Source organism: Nematolebias whitei, chromosome 4, assembly GCF_014905685.2.
Source record: "Nematolebias whitei isolate Nwh7 chromosome 4, NemWhi1, whole genome shotgun sequence".
Classification (NCBI taxonomy): domain Eukaryota; kingdom Metazoa; phylum Chordata; class Actinopteri; order Cyprinodontiformes; family Rivulidae; genus Nematolebias; species Nematolebias whitei.
In genome coordinates, this window is record NC_056501.1 from 7,745,738 (window position 1) to 7,759,498 (window position 13,761).

The 13,761-nt window shown below is 40.9% G+C and overlaps 1 protein-coding gene across 1 annotated transcript in view; it reads left to right on the forward strand.

The window, feature by feature from the left end:
• The first annotated feature begins 717 nt into the window (after positions 1-717).
• The window catches only part of mtnr1al (melatonin receptor type 1A like), a 34,379-nt gene continuing 21,335 nt past the window's right edge, over positions 718-13,761 (forward strand). Inside the window, exon 1 of the mRNA XM_037675642.1 lies at positions 718-997. Coding sequence (XP_037531570.1) covers positions 718-997 — 280 coding nt within the window. The remainder of the gene's footprint in view (positions 998-13,761) is intronic.

Sequence of the window (13,761 nt, forward strand, 5' to 3'; positions counted from 1 at the left end):
GATGGATGGATGGATGGATGGATGGATGGATGGATGGATGGATGGATTATTAAAAGCATTGTCAGCATCTTGTCAGGAAGTCCTGTAGTCTCTGCACACTCGTGCAACTTTTTTATTTTTATTTATTATTTATTTCAGATCTGTGTGTTTCTTTAAAGAGAATAAATGATGATTTGCGGTGTGCGTTTGTCCTCAGACTCCAGGTCTGTTTGGGTGGTTTGTTTGTCACCTGTCTGTGTGAATCAGGAGGAGTGCTTCCCCGGAGGATCACGCTGAATGTCAGGCGCACGTGCGCACTCACAAGCATCAGCGCGCAGAAAGTGATGGAGAGGAGAGAGAGCGCGGATGTGGGTGGATGCTGGAAGGCGCGTAAAGCCTCTCCACGCGGACCCAGATGCTCAGACATGAAGCTGATTCCTGAATGAAGCGCACTCTGGACCCGGATGAGGCGGAGACCAGGATTTGTGAATGAAGCCCTGCACGTCCGCGACATAGGACACGGCTGCACGCGCAGGTTTCCACATTTGTTTAAATGGAAGGAGGCTGACAGACTGAATGTTTAGTGTCATTCAGCGAATTCAAAACGAGCCCGTGCGCAGAATGTTCCACCATGCCTTCTTCTTTGGAGACCTGGGCGCATAAAGAACCCGCCTCGGATCCGTGGCGCGCAGCCATGCGCGCGGCTTTAGGACGGTCCGCTTCTGACCCCCGCGCGTCATGCTGAATGGACCCGACCCGATGCGACTCGTCGATCCGCGGCACCTCCCGCAACTGATGTCCCTGGAGGACCATGAGCCCACCATGGAAGGGACCCTGGAGCCCCGCAACTCCACGCCGGCTGGGGGGCAGGAGGGGGCTCCGGGCCAGCAGCACCACTCCTTCCCCTGGGTGGCCACCGTGTTGGCCGGCGTCCTGATCACAACCATCGTGGTGGATGTTATCGGGAACCTGCTGGTCATCGTGTCCGTGTTCAGGAACAAGAAACTCAGGAAAGCAGGTACAGATGTTCTCCAGGTGTTCGGAAGACTGGTTGAATTATTGAAACATCCTCAGATATGCTCACTTGAGCTTTTCTGGAGAATTCATTCTGGACTTTGCCTCCTCTTGAGTTTCAGGCAGACTTCTACAAACACTCCGACCAGCTGATTGCAGCTGGAAGAGCTTTGGAAATGTGTCTTGTGAAAGTTCAAACTTCTCCTGCAGCTCTCATCTGTCTGAGTGTTTAGAGTTGAGCCGCTCGAATCGATTTGTTATAATCCCATCCTGATTATGAATCTTCAGGAACACCGCTGAGCACAAAAAGAGCAAATCATTAGGAACAATCACACACGCCAAATGAAACCAGCTCTAATTGTTATCAGTAACTCTGCAGCATGCTTCATCTGAAGTGGGAAAAAAATCCCATCATCAGGGCACCTCACCTGCTAATTGTCCATGTGACCACATCTGCATTCTGATCAGTCATTTTCATTCTTCAGAGGCTTTAATTTTTATCAAAACGAATTAACCAAATCTGCGTTTGCTGATGAATGAATCTCAGATGAGCGTGTTCGTGAAAGGTCACGCTGTGATGAAGGGAGGCTCTACGTCTTGGCACTGAGAGCTGGAATGAAAAGGCACTTGATCCAATCTGTGGCAGAGAGCAACAGGTTGCACAGCGAGCAGCATCAAGCTCGTCGTTTCTCTAAAAGTTTGAGTAAAGCTGCAGACTTTCATCCACAGACACAAAAAGCAGAGGTGTGAGTGGAAGGCTTTCGTGCAGCAGTAACACCTACACGTTCAGATTTTACCTTTTTATTATTCACAAATTCATGCATTTTCCAATTAATAAAGCGTGTGAGCTGCGCAGCTGTTGTGCGACCACATCATTAAAAAACGAAGCTCAGACAAAGCTGGCAGATGTGAAATTTCCACTTGACACTGGAAAGGTCAGGTCTCCACAGATCTGGATGCTTTTTTTCACTTAAATGCTCCGTGCAGCGGAGCAGGGGCTGAAAATCCATCTGAAATGTCAAAAAAAAAAAAAAAAAGATTTGTTGTCATCCCCAACTCATCTTAGGATCATTATGTTCCCAGCATTCTTTACGAAAAAGTTGGGACAATCAATAGGGATGCACAATATTATCGTATGGTATCGGTATCGGTATCGGCCGATGTTGGCGATAAAGTTAAATATCGGCTATGCCATCAAAATAACTCACCGATATAAAAGACTTCTGTTTAAAGTTCATTTTTAATTTCACTTGTCGCTTGTGAACAAGTTGAGTTTAAATTTGTGAAAATTTACAAATTTGCACCGTTTGAGTGTTGTCTTTGTGTTAGAGAGTAAATGTCATGAATAAATTTGACATTAAACATAATCCAAGTTGAAGTGTTACATCATTTTCAGCACCCTTTTTTTTGGTAGCAGGTCAAACTGACAAAGTTCACGCAGAATAATGTAGTATTTTAATTCAACAGCAGAGAAAGCTATGTAGTCTCTGTAAGTAACTCTTGGGGGTAAAAAAAATAAATAAAAATTGGTATTGGTATTGGTATCAGTTATCGGTTATCGGTTAACGGTTATCGGTTATCGGTTATCGGTCAAATAAGTTTTAACACATTGGCCAAAAATCCAATATCGTGCATTCCTAAAAATAACACTAAAAACATTAAAAGCGTCAAACTCTTTGCAGTTGCATCAACAGGTGTTTAAAACTGCTTCCCATATTTTTAATCTAAACATCTTGGCTTATTTTAACTTAAATTACACATCTAGGCTTTGAAAATTGAATTAAAGCTTTCAGAGCTACAAAAAAAATGGGATGAAATTAAAAACAAACTCATCAAATAGACAACGAAGAGAGACGTTGAGTATTGGCAGGCTTTTAGAGTTATGTCTGAAATACTTTAATAAATCTGCAGCTCATCACAGAATAAACTGTTAAACTTTAACTCACAGATTTTCCCTTTTGATTGACTAAAAGTTCCTAATTTCAAAGGGCTACTGCACAATATTAAAACAAGTTGCAAGATTGTTGTTTATTTAGCAAAACTGATATTATTTTGTATAAACCCACATTTTCTCTTCTGTCAGAATCATAAACCAAACATTAAGGACAGTGAGAGTCCGTTGGACTGATCAGATATCATTTCAGCAGCAGAACAAGAATGAATGGTTGAATGAATTGTTTATTGCAATTCTTTACAATATTAATTTGCAATAATAATAAATTTGTGATAAAGTTTGCAGCTCTCTCCGCTCAGCATCTAAACTTCCAGTTTCTGTCCGTAGGGCTGACACATTGTCCAGTTTTAAGACTGGGCTTAAGACTTTCCTTTTTGATCAGTCCTATAGTTAGGGCTGGCTTGTTGCGCTGCTGCAGGTTTAGACTACTAGAGGACAAAAATACCTCATTTCCTTAAATGAATTGTTAAAATTGAATAGATTTCATTTGATGCTATTTCTATCTTAACTCGTGATTCTTGACCTGCCATTGTGTATCTGTTCCTCTCAAACCCAGCCGGTCAAAGCAGATGGAGCTTGTCCTGAGTCTGGTTCTGCTAAATGTTTCTTCCTCATGATGGAGTTTTTCCTTTCCACTGTCGCCTTCATGCTCGCTCAAGATGAGAGTTCTGTGATGGAATTAAACTCAAAGCTGCTCCTCAGATAAATAATGTTAAATTATTATTTTTATATATGAATGTTTCTGTTCAGTGCCCTGAGACGACTTCTGTTGTGACTTGGCGCTTTATAAATAAACTGAATTGAAGTGAATATAAAGGAGTCTTCAAATACTAAATGTATCCAAAGACTATCTAACAAGGTTGAGTGACTCAACCTAGTTAGACGTATCTACCTGGAATATTCAGCATGCATTATGCATCCAAAGACTGTTGCCCTGAACTCCCAGAGCAGGAAGTCGAAGCCAGAAAATTGTAAATTGTTTGCCCGTTTCATGTTTTTGTCTCGCAGCATCCTCAGATATTCCTGTCCTCTCTTATCTTTTGTCCTTCCCATCATTCCTTTGTTCCTTCAGTTCCTCCATCTACCCAAGACTCCTTTCAATTCGCCTCCTGCCTTTCCATTTCCTCTCCCGACCACTGCCCTGCCTTTCTTCTTCTCTCCGTTTGATTCATGCCTTTAAGTATCTTCTGTTCACCTTTCCTCCCAGGCGTCCCATCTCCTTTGTTTTCGATGACTCTCCAACTTATTTTAACAAGTCTCCTCTTTCCTTCTCTCCCACCTCATCAGCTCACCTCACCCCTCTCATCCCTGTTTCCCGTACCTCTCCCGTCCGTCCCGTCTGACGCACTTCATCACTAAAGTGCTGCTACCCTTCATCACGTCACTTTCAGCAGAGCTGCACTGGACTGACAGCATAATCTCCACACTTCCATTCCACGTACACAAAACAACACCTGCTGAAAAAAGTCTGGCAGCAGAATTAAATCTGTAATTGTTTACATTCGAACAAAATAACTGTCAGTGCTAATTTGGAGAGCGGCGCTCGGCTCGCTGTGAAATCAGAAACAGGGAGGAGGAGGACAGCTTTGTGTTTGGAGTCGCTGGGCGCTGGCTCGCTGCCCAAACCGGTCAAATTAAAACTGGTTTTCCATGCCTGAAACTAGAGACTGCGTCCAGCTGGAAACCAGCCGGACCGCTACCATTGATGGGTCGATCAGCGGCGGAGGACAGTCCCGCCTGGACTGAGTAATCTGTAGAAGACTGGAGGTGTGATGAACTCTAAATGTCATCCAGATCCATCCATAAGCACGCATTTAAAAAGCAAATAAAACATCTGTCCCCCTCACACAGAGCCGCAATCAAAGGTTAAACTTATCAAACTGGGCTGTGTCTTTAGATTTTGTTGTTTTTCTCTGCTGTGATTCATTAAAGAAACTCTTCTAAACTGGAAATGCATGACATGTCACGTTTTGTTGATGCTAAATGTGTTTCCGCTAACGTTATTCAATTCAATTCAGTTTATTTCTATAGCGCCAGGTCACAACAGAAGTCGTCTCAGGGCACTGAACAGAAACATTCATATATAAAAGTAATAATTTAGCATTATTTATCTGAGGAGCAGCTTTGAGTTTAACTATGTCACAGACTCTCATCTTGAGCAAACACAAAGGCGACAGTGGAAAGAAAAACTCCCTCATGAGGAAGAAACCTTTAGCAGAACCAGACTCAGGACAAGCTCCATCTGCTTCGACCGGCTGGGTTTGGGATGAACAGATACACAATGGCAGGTCAAGAATCACATAAGACAGAAATAGTATCAAATGAAAACTATTCAGTTTTAACAATTCTTTTAAGGGAATGAGGTCAATTTGTCCTCTAGTAGTCTAAGTCTATAGCAACATAACAAGCCAACCCAACTATAGGATTTATCAAAAAGGAAAGTCTTAATCCCAGTCTTAAAACTGGACAATGTGTCAGCCTCACGGACAGAAACTGGAAGTTGTTCCACAAGAGAGGAGCCTGAGAACCTGATCTTCCTCCCATTCTAATTTTGGAAACTCTAGGAACCACCAGCCTGCAGTCTGAGAATGATGTGCTCTGTTAGGAAAATATGGACCAATAAGATCAGTAATATAAGATGGAGCTAGGTTGTTGAGAGCTTTGTAGGTTAGAAGTAAGATTTTTAATTCAATTCTGGACTTGACAGGGAGCCAGTGGTGAGAAGCTAAAACTGGAGAAATATTTATTCAAGCGTTAACGCAGACGATGAGACATAAAATCAATAAACCACTTCAGTAGTGGGACTTTTGTTTCTACTGGTGATAATTAATTGGATTAAAAATATGTGTTTATACAGTTTTTTTTATTATGTTTAGGAAAAGCCAAAATTTGATTTTATTTTAATAAGGTTTGGTAAGCTAATAAGCTGATCACAAGGCAACAGCTCAGTAAATTCAGGAATCTAGATGTAAAGAAAACTTTGTGAGTTCAACTGAAAAGTTGAACGGCATTAGTTGACTGAAGCTGCTCTTCTCTTGGGATTTATACGAGCATCTATCTTTGGAGTGTACAGAGAATGGATGTAATGCAACTTCATTGTTTCATGTATCAGCACTTTTTCTCAGTTAAGATAAGAATAAATTTATTCATCTCCCACCGGAGCAGTTCACACATTACAGTGGTGAGCCATAACAGAAAACAAAAGTCAGGAGCTTCAGTTCTTCATACTGAAGTTCATTGAAACTCACCAAAACCTGTTGTGTTGATCCGTACGAAGAAGAGCGGTCAGGGAAAACTCGTTTTCAAACTTTTCCAATGTTTTTTGTGGACAGTTTTCTTCTGCTGTTTCTTTGTAGCTGCTCTCCATTTCTCAGCAGACTACCGTTGCTGGTATCCAGAAGAAAAGAGCTGCACATTTTCCATCTATCCGTCCGTCCATTTACACATTTTTTCATTCAACCTTTATTTATACAGGTTAGTCTCACTGAGCCACAAGGACCCATTTTCAAGAGAGACCTGTTTTTAACAAAAACCACAGATGAGGTACACACAATTGTAAAACAATCAGATAAAAGCATATCAAATGAAAAGTAAATTAAATTAGTGATATAAAACAAAATAAAAATATATGATACATTATAAAGTGGGATAAAATACTAAAAACAGTAACATGTCTGTATTGATTTTCATGAACTTAGCAGTTGTTTAAAGTCACTTAGAGAGGTAAAGGTCAAGAGCTTCCGATCTTTTTGCAAGGTGTTCCAGGAAACAGGAGCGGAGTAGGAGAAAGCCTTTTTGTTATATTCCATCCACACTGAGGAGACGCTGCAGGTAATGATGTCTTGAGAGCGCGCACTGTAGTTGCACTCATGTAGTGACATGAAGGAGGAGATGTAAGAAGGCAACAGACCAAGGAGTGATTTAAAGATGAAAATGTACCAGTGAGAGTCTGTGTGACGTTAATAATCACCAGTAAACCAGTAAATACAGGGTGCAGTGATGGGTACGGTAGTTACAGCCAGTTATGAATCTTAGCGCACTGCAGCATCCAACATCTGTAATGAGCTTGTAGGAGCATTCATGTAAATAATGTCACTGTAGTCAGTGGAGGGAAGTAGCAGTTACAAGGTGTTCCCTAGCATTCAGAGTTAGACGGGATCTATTTCTGAAAAAGAAATCCAATTTTACTTTCAGTTTCTTTACCAAGTTTTTGACACAAGGCTTAAAAGAGAGATGCAAATCGACCAAGATTCCCAAGTATTTGTAGGAATTGACAAGCTCAGTAGGTACACCACTCATAGATAAGATAGAAGGAAGGACTACTTGTACCGACTTCCTTTTTGAAAACAACATACCTTTGGCTTTATCAGCATTGAGACACAACAAATCTGATGGGATGATGTTAAAGGCAGACTGTAAAAGCTGGAAAACCTTAGCAACTGTTTTAGCTGGACAATAAGCAACTGTATCATTGGCATAGAAATGTAAGGATGCATCAGGAATGATCTAACCCACATTACTTATGTAGATTGTGAAGAGGGTGGATCCTAAGACTGAGCCTTGTGGTACACCAGTGTTGCCAGTTAAATAGCTGGAAAAAGAATTTATTTTCTTTACCTGCTTTTTCCTTTAAGGAGAACATTGCGCCGCTCAAGGTGGCTCCATGTTGGAGCAGCTCTGTTAATTTCATTCTGAGATTTTGCTTTTGGAAAATTTACTTCCTCTTTTTGTGGATGTAAATCACTTTTTTTTTTTTGGATGATTGTTTTCTCTAGTATCAGATGCTGTGCAGCTGGAAGGATTTTTACTGAAACTTTTTTAGTTTTGGACATTTGTTACGATGCGTAACCATGGTGACAAGGCAGTTTTCTACAACCAACAGCAGCTGATTAACATCTCAAAAGCTCAAACAATATCTCAACTAGAGCCCCAAATCTCAAATGCATTGAAAGGATGATCTGTAGACGCATTCTCATCTACCTGCTAGCTGTGCTCGAGTGCCTGACCACTGAGATCCTGGAACTAGCAGGAAACACGGCTCATGACAGCAGAAGGACAGGATCATACCTTGGTACCTACAGTTGTCTGTCCGCAGTGACGAGGAGCTCGGCAGACTGCTGGGAGGAGTGACCATCGCTCTGGGAGGAGTTCTGCCCGGCATTCGGGCGGTACTACACCCCGGGGGAACCGAGAGGCCAGCCGAGTCTGGGTGGACGGATCGGACGGCATCTGCAGCCAGTTTCTTGGGATCCACTGTGGGGTGGACCTTTACAAGAGATCCTTCCTGCCTACAGCCATCAATATCTATAACATCTCTTAATGAAATGAGGATAACGAGTTACAACAACAAATAATTTCCCTCTGGGATTAATAAAGTATTTTTGAATTGAATTGAATTGAATTGAACAGTTAGCTGGTGCTCATCTTTATTGTCATTGGGCCAAAGGTGGTGGAGACTCTGGACAGGTCACAAGTCCATCACTGGGACACAAACTGGACAAACAACCACTCGCATGCTCTGTCACACCTAGGGACAATTTAGAGTAACCAATGAACCAAACATGCATGTTTTTGGTCTGTGGGAGGAAATCGAAGTACTGGAAAAAGCCCACATGTGCACATAGAAAGGTCGGAAAGCATGTCTCTAACCTTTTTGCTCTAACCACTGCTCTGCTGTGCCGCTCTGTAGGTTCTTCTTCTTGCACTGCAAACTAATCTTTTACAACAACTACAGCTACTAGTTATGAAAGGCATATCTGTGAAAACTTTGATTAAAGATGCTTTGTCCATCCACACTCACAGTTTGCTCCAGAGCAACAGAACAATACTTCATCCTAAATTCTGGGATGTTTATGTCTCTTTCCCTCAGATTTTGATAAGTTTTAAGGTGTCCCTCCCTGCTTCACATACTGTAAGGCAGAGCAGATGGCTGTTCTCTCGTGCTGATTTTGACAGCTGGAAAACAACAGGGCAGTGGGTTTGTCCTGGAAATACCACCAACTGATGGGATTTTCTTGTAAAATAATCGCATGGTTTTTCTTTGACCTTCATTTTCATCTCCACACCTCACTGGAGTTTTGTTTGAACGAGTCCTGAAGCTCTTAGTCAGCAGAGAGTATTATGTAAATCAGTCCGCTCGCGCAGAAGGTGGTCAAGAGTTGTTTGGGGCGCCTGATGACCAGATTTATGGAAACATGAGCAAACACACAGACAGCTGTGATGATTAGATTTGGAGGACATGAATCCACCCATCACTAAACTCTTTAAATCTTTTATTTTTCTTTCTGTATTTTAAAGATATTTATTGACAGCAAGTAAATGGAGAAACAAGCCATACATAGGATAGATACTGATCACGTGCATGGCAGTACACGCTCATTATCTATGTATTCGGGCATAAAATGCCACACTAAACTGTTGAAGTGTTTTCTTCTGCATTTTATGAAGACAAGGTATAGAGCAGCTTGCAAACTTTTTTAAACACAAAACTTAATCTTAAATAAATGCACATCGCCCGCTGTCTTTCATGACATTTTAGCTAAAAAAATTGTAATGATGAGAAATGACGAAGGTATAGCCAAAGGTGGGAAACTAATATTTTTTAAAGGAAAAAGTAAACTTCTTGCATGCTGAATCTTATTTTTTCATCCATCTGTAACTTTGGTTCTCCACTACAATGCAGAACTGGTTTTAGTTGTAACTATAGGCTCAGATCTGAGATACCTGTCTAACCACTGATGTGGGATACCTGGTCTGTTGTTTAGCTTGTAAGGCTCAGAACCTGGTTTATGCTCGTCACACACGCTTAAGAACGGCATCAATCAATAAAACCGACGCCACAGCACCAGTCGGGGTTCTGTTGTTTCGGTTCGTTCAGAAAATTACAGATTTTGTAGCTTCTTACTCGTTGTCTGATGGGCGAAATATAAATGGGGGAGCTGCATGAGATAATCTACAAGCAGGTTTGTCTTTAAGAACATCCATATACTGGAAGAAAAGACAAGAAGGTCCGATCGTTGCAGACACTTCAGAAAATTCAAAAACTTCTCAGACAAAATGAATCTGTTAATACTTGTTTGAAGAACATACTTCCTGTGATCACATCTTTTTGTGCCATGCTTGTGTTAGTGTTGTTTTCACAATAGAATACAACAGAATAAGCTTCATTGTCATTGTACAAAAAGTACAACAATATAGAAATTGCCTCCATGACTCTAGTACAAAAAAAAACATTTAAAAACAAGATTTTTCACCCGACTAATCGTTACCAGGAGCAGAACGTACCAGATGTGCAACATTAGCATGGTTGATACAGCATCCGTTGTCCTTTATCGTGATTATTATGATTTCATTAGCAACACCTGCTGTTTAAAAAGCTGAAGGAATCTGGGACATTGAAATAAATTGCAGCTCCGCACTGTTCACATCACAGTTAGCACAAGTCGGGCGTCAGAGTTAATGGACACCTTTTCTCCTTTAGATTCACAGGTCTGTTGGAGTATCCTGATGCATGCTCAATAATCCAGGTAGAAACGTCTAACAAAGTTAAGTCAGGTCCTCTGGACGGATTGTTTTTGTTGAAACGTTTCGTCTTTCATCCAAAAAACCTTCATCGGTCCGAAGAGCTGCAACAACTCAGTCTTGTAAATAAATAGCTAGGAATTGGCTGTTTGTTGTGGCTCCTCGGACCGATGAAGGCGTGACTGTGTTCAAACCATGGTGGAAACCATCTGTTTTGAGGCCATACGTGAGGACGTAGAAGTTTGTTTCTGGTAAAGATGAGAAAATAGAGTTGGTGTCGTTAAACTTTTAGATTTTTATACTGTTCATGTTAAACAAGAACTCAGGGTTTGAAAACTTGTCCTCCGTCTCACTCTGTCCTCTGCATCCTCCGTCCTCACTCCAACTACGTCCATGTCCTCTCTAACTGCACCCATATATCTCTGTCTTTTTTCTGGCGGCTGCATTTCAAACATTCTTCTACCAGTATACCCATTGTCCCTCCTCTGGATATGTCCAAACCACTGTCCCTCCTCTGGACATGTCCAAACCATCTCAGTGTGTCCTCTCTAACTTTATCTCCCAGTTGGTCAACCTGTGCTGTACCTCTGATGATCTCATTCCTAATCTTATCCATCCTTGTCACTCTTAAAGAGAACCTCAACATCTTCATTTCTGCCACTTCCAGTTCTGTCTCCTGTCTTTTTGTCCATGTCTCTGTCTCCAGACCATACAACATCTCACCACTGTTTTGTAAACTTTTCTTTTGACCTTTGCTGACATCCTTTTGTCTCTAATCACTCCTGAAACTTTCCTCCATCCACTCCATCCTGCCTGGACTCTGTTCTTCACCTCTTTACCACCAACAAAGTTTGTTTTTTAATCCTTTTTATAAGAGACTGTAGGTTAGAAGTCCTTGAGTCAAGGGCAGGAAAGAAGTGCAAAAGGAAATGGTAATTTTTCAACATGACTAATGTAAATGCAGACTGCTACACATAAACACATTATTCAGATTATTTTATTTTTATTTTTGCAGCCTGACACTAAATGATCCATGGACTGGTACCAGTCCTTGGTCCAGCTGTCCTGGACCCCAGGTCTAAATCCAAATCCACCAATTTGTGTCCTTTTTTTTTTGTTTTTTTGTAAATAAGTATCTTATTCAAGCTTGGTGCCTTTTCATCCTGCAAAAAAGCAGATTAACTGAAATTCCATGGGCTTTACCAATGAACAAACACTCAGACACTAAATGTTCTTATTGTTATATCAATGAATTGTTACAAAAAAAATACAGGGCCTGCTACATTTTCTGTTTGAAGGAAACATTTCCTCTCTGCTTTAGAGGAGAAAAACAACCCTGTCACTTTGTTTTGAGCCCTGCAGGTTTGAAAATGTCACATTCGGTGAGTAGTTCAGATGTGCAGTGAAAAAGTCCATCCTTTATCCAGTTCAGAGGAGAATAATCCAGCCTTCTTCTTTATCTTCAGACACCTTTAACTTCAAATCATGCTGCGTTTACTGCACCTCTGAAGTGCGGCTTTTTCTTATTTTACAAGTTACGTCTTTAACAGAAATTTAACAACACAATATCAGTTTTCTTTCACTACACTGATTTATATCATTTTCTTAAAAAAGCATATTTTTTTCTTAATTTATTAATTATTTTGCTCAGCCTTACTGTCTTTTGGGAATTCAGATTTATTTTTATTGCATCACATATGGAAATCAAAACAATCCCAATGACTTATTTTAACTGTTAAAGATTTACCTTTTTAAGCACAAATTCTCATAGTTATCCTCGGTAATCTTAAAAAGAACTGAGTAGTGAAGTCACAGTGACGTCCAGTGTTTATGTGGAGGGGGAACAATATGTTAGGGTGTATTTTTATAACTAGTGAGACTCGGAGACAAAGAAAAGATAACTCTAAAGAACAGAAGAACAGATTTTGTGAAGTAAAGAACCAGAACTTGGACAATAGAAGACGGGTGAAGACTAACAGTACATAGAATCAGGTAAAATTAAACAAATTAATAAGATCCTCACATTTTTGTTAAAAGTGTCATTGAATTTGAATGGCTGTTTAGGGACGTTGCAGAACGCAACAATCACATGCTGTGCTCAGAACAGACAGTGGAATCAGAATCAGGATAAGCTTTATTATCATTGTACTGAAATACAGTGAGATCATGTTGGTACAGTCGTCCGAGATGGGCGGAGTGCATGTTGCTGCTGCTCGTCAGAGCACAGCCCTTATCCTTTCTCAGAATACTTTTTAGATAGAAAAGAGGAAACGGCCATGAGGATAGAATAGTGGTATTACAAAAAAAGATATCTAACACATTACATATGCATTTGACAATAAGACGGTGAGATTTGTCCATGAAACACTTCCAGATAGCGCCATAGTCCTGTTAAGATGTTGGTATCTGCCAGTGCATCTCAGAAGTAGCAATAGACATTACTTTTCCTTAGTTTACACATATCCCAGGAGAAATTTCATAAGTTGGCCTGCTTCAAGGCCATCAGGGGAATCAGATTCTTATAAGCCACAATTGTTGATTTTTTTTCAGGCAGACTGTTTTTTTTTTTCTCGTCGGCCTTGAGTCCTGCTGGTACTTTCGATCCAAAATGGCCAGATTTGTGGGCATTCCACTTGTCCGTGCTTATGAGCCCCTTCCATGGTCGTCCCCAATATGCTGCCGAGTCCCAGAAGCCGCAGGTAGCCTGTGATTCTTACAAATCGCTTCCATTTTACAGTTTAGCTCATAAATCAGCTGATTTTGGGTGCTCAAAGCACGAACCAAACCTTCACACAGGCTCTGCAGTTTTGCCATGACCAAAACTGCTGGCGCCGTCTTCTTCTATAGCTAATAACATATTTGGCGGTTCCAAAAATCAGAAACCCTGCTCTCATGATTCCAATTATATAAACATCTTCGGCGTCCTCCTGAGATAATACTGAAAGACACATCAGCTCCCAAACTCCCCACGGATCCATAACGTATCCTGCCGCGTGCGTCTCAGCGGGGCATGAGGGCTCTCCAGGACCCTGTCCCTTTGTTGAAAAGATTTTATCAGTTGTGTTGGAAGTCCAGCTGACCTGATCCATGACAGTAGTTTTAGTTTCGGAAAATGCATAAATAGGAGCTCCGGTACACAAGACAGAGATCAAAAATGCAGGAGGAGGGGAGAGGGAAGAAAAAGACTTGCACGAGAGCGAGGAAAAAAAATGGCGATTTGTAAATCTCACAAACCCCATATTTTATTAACACTATTTAGTGTGTTAATAAAATATCTCACAAACTGAATATTT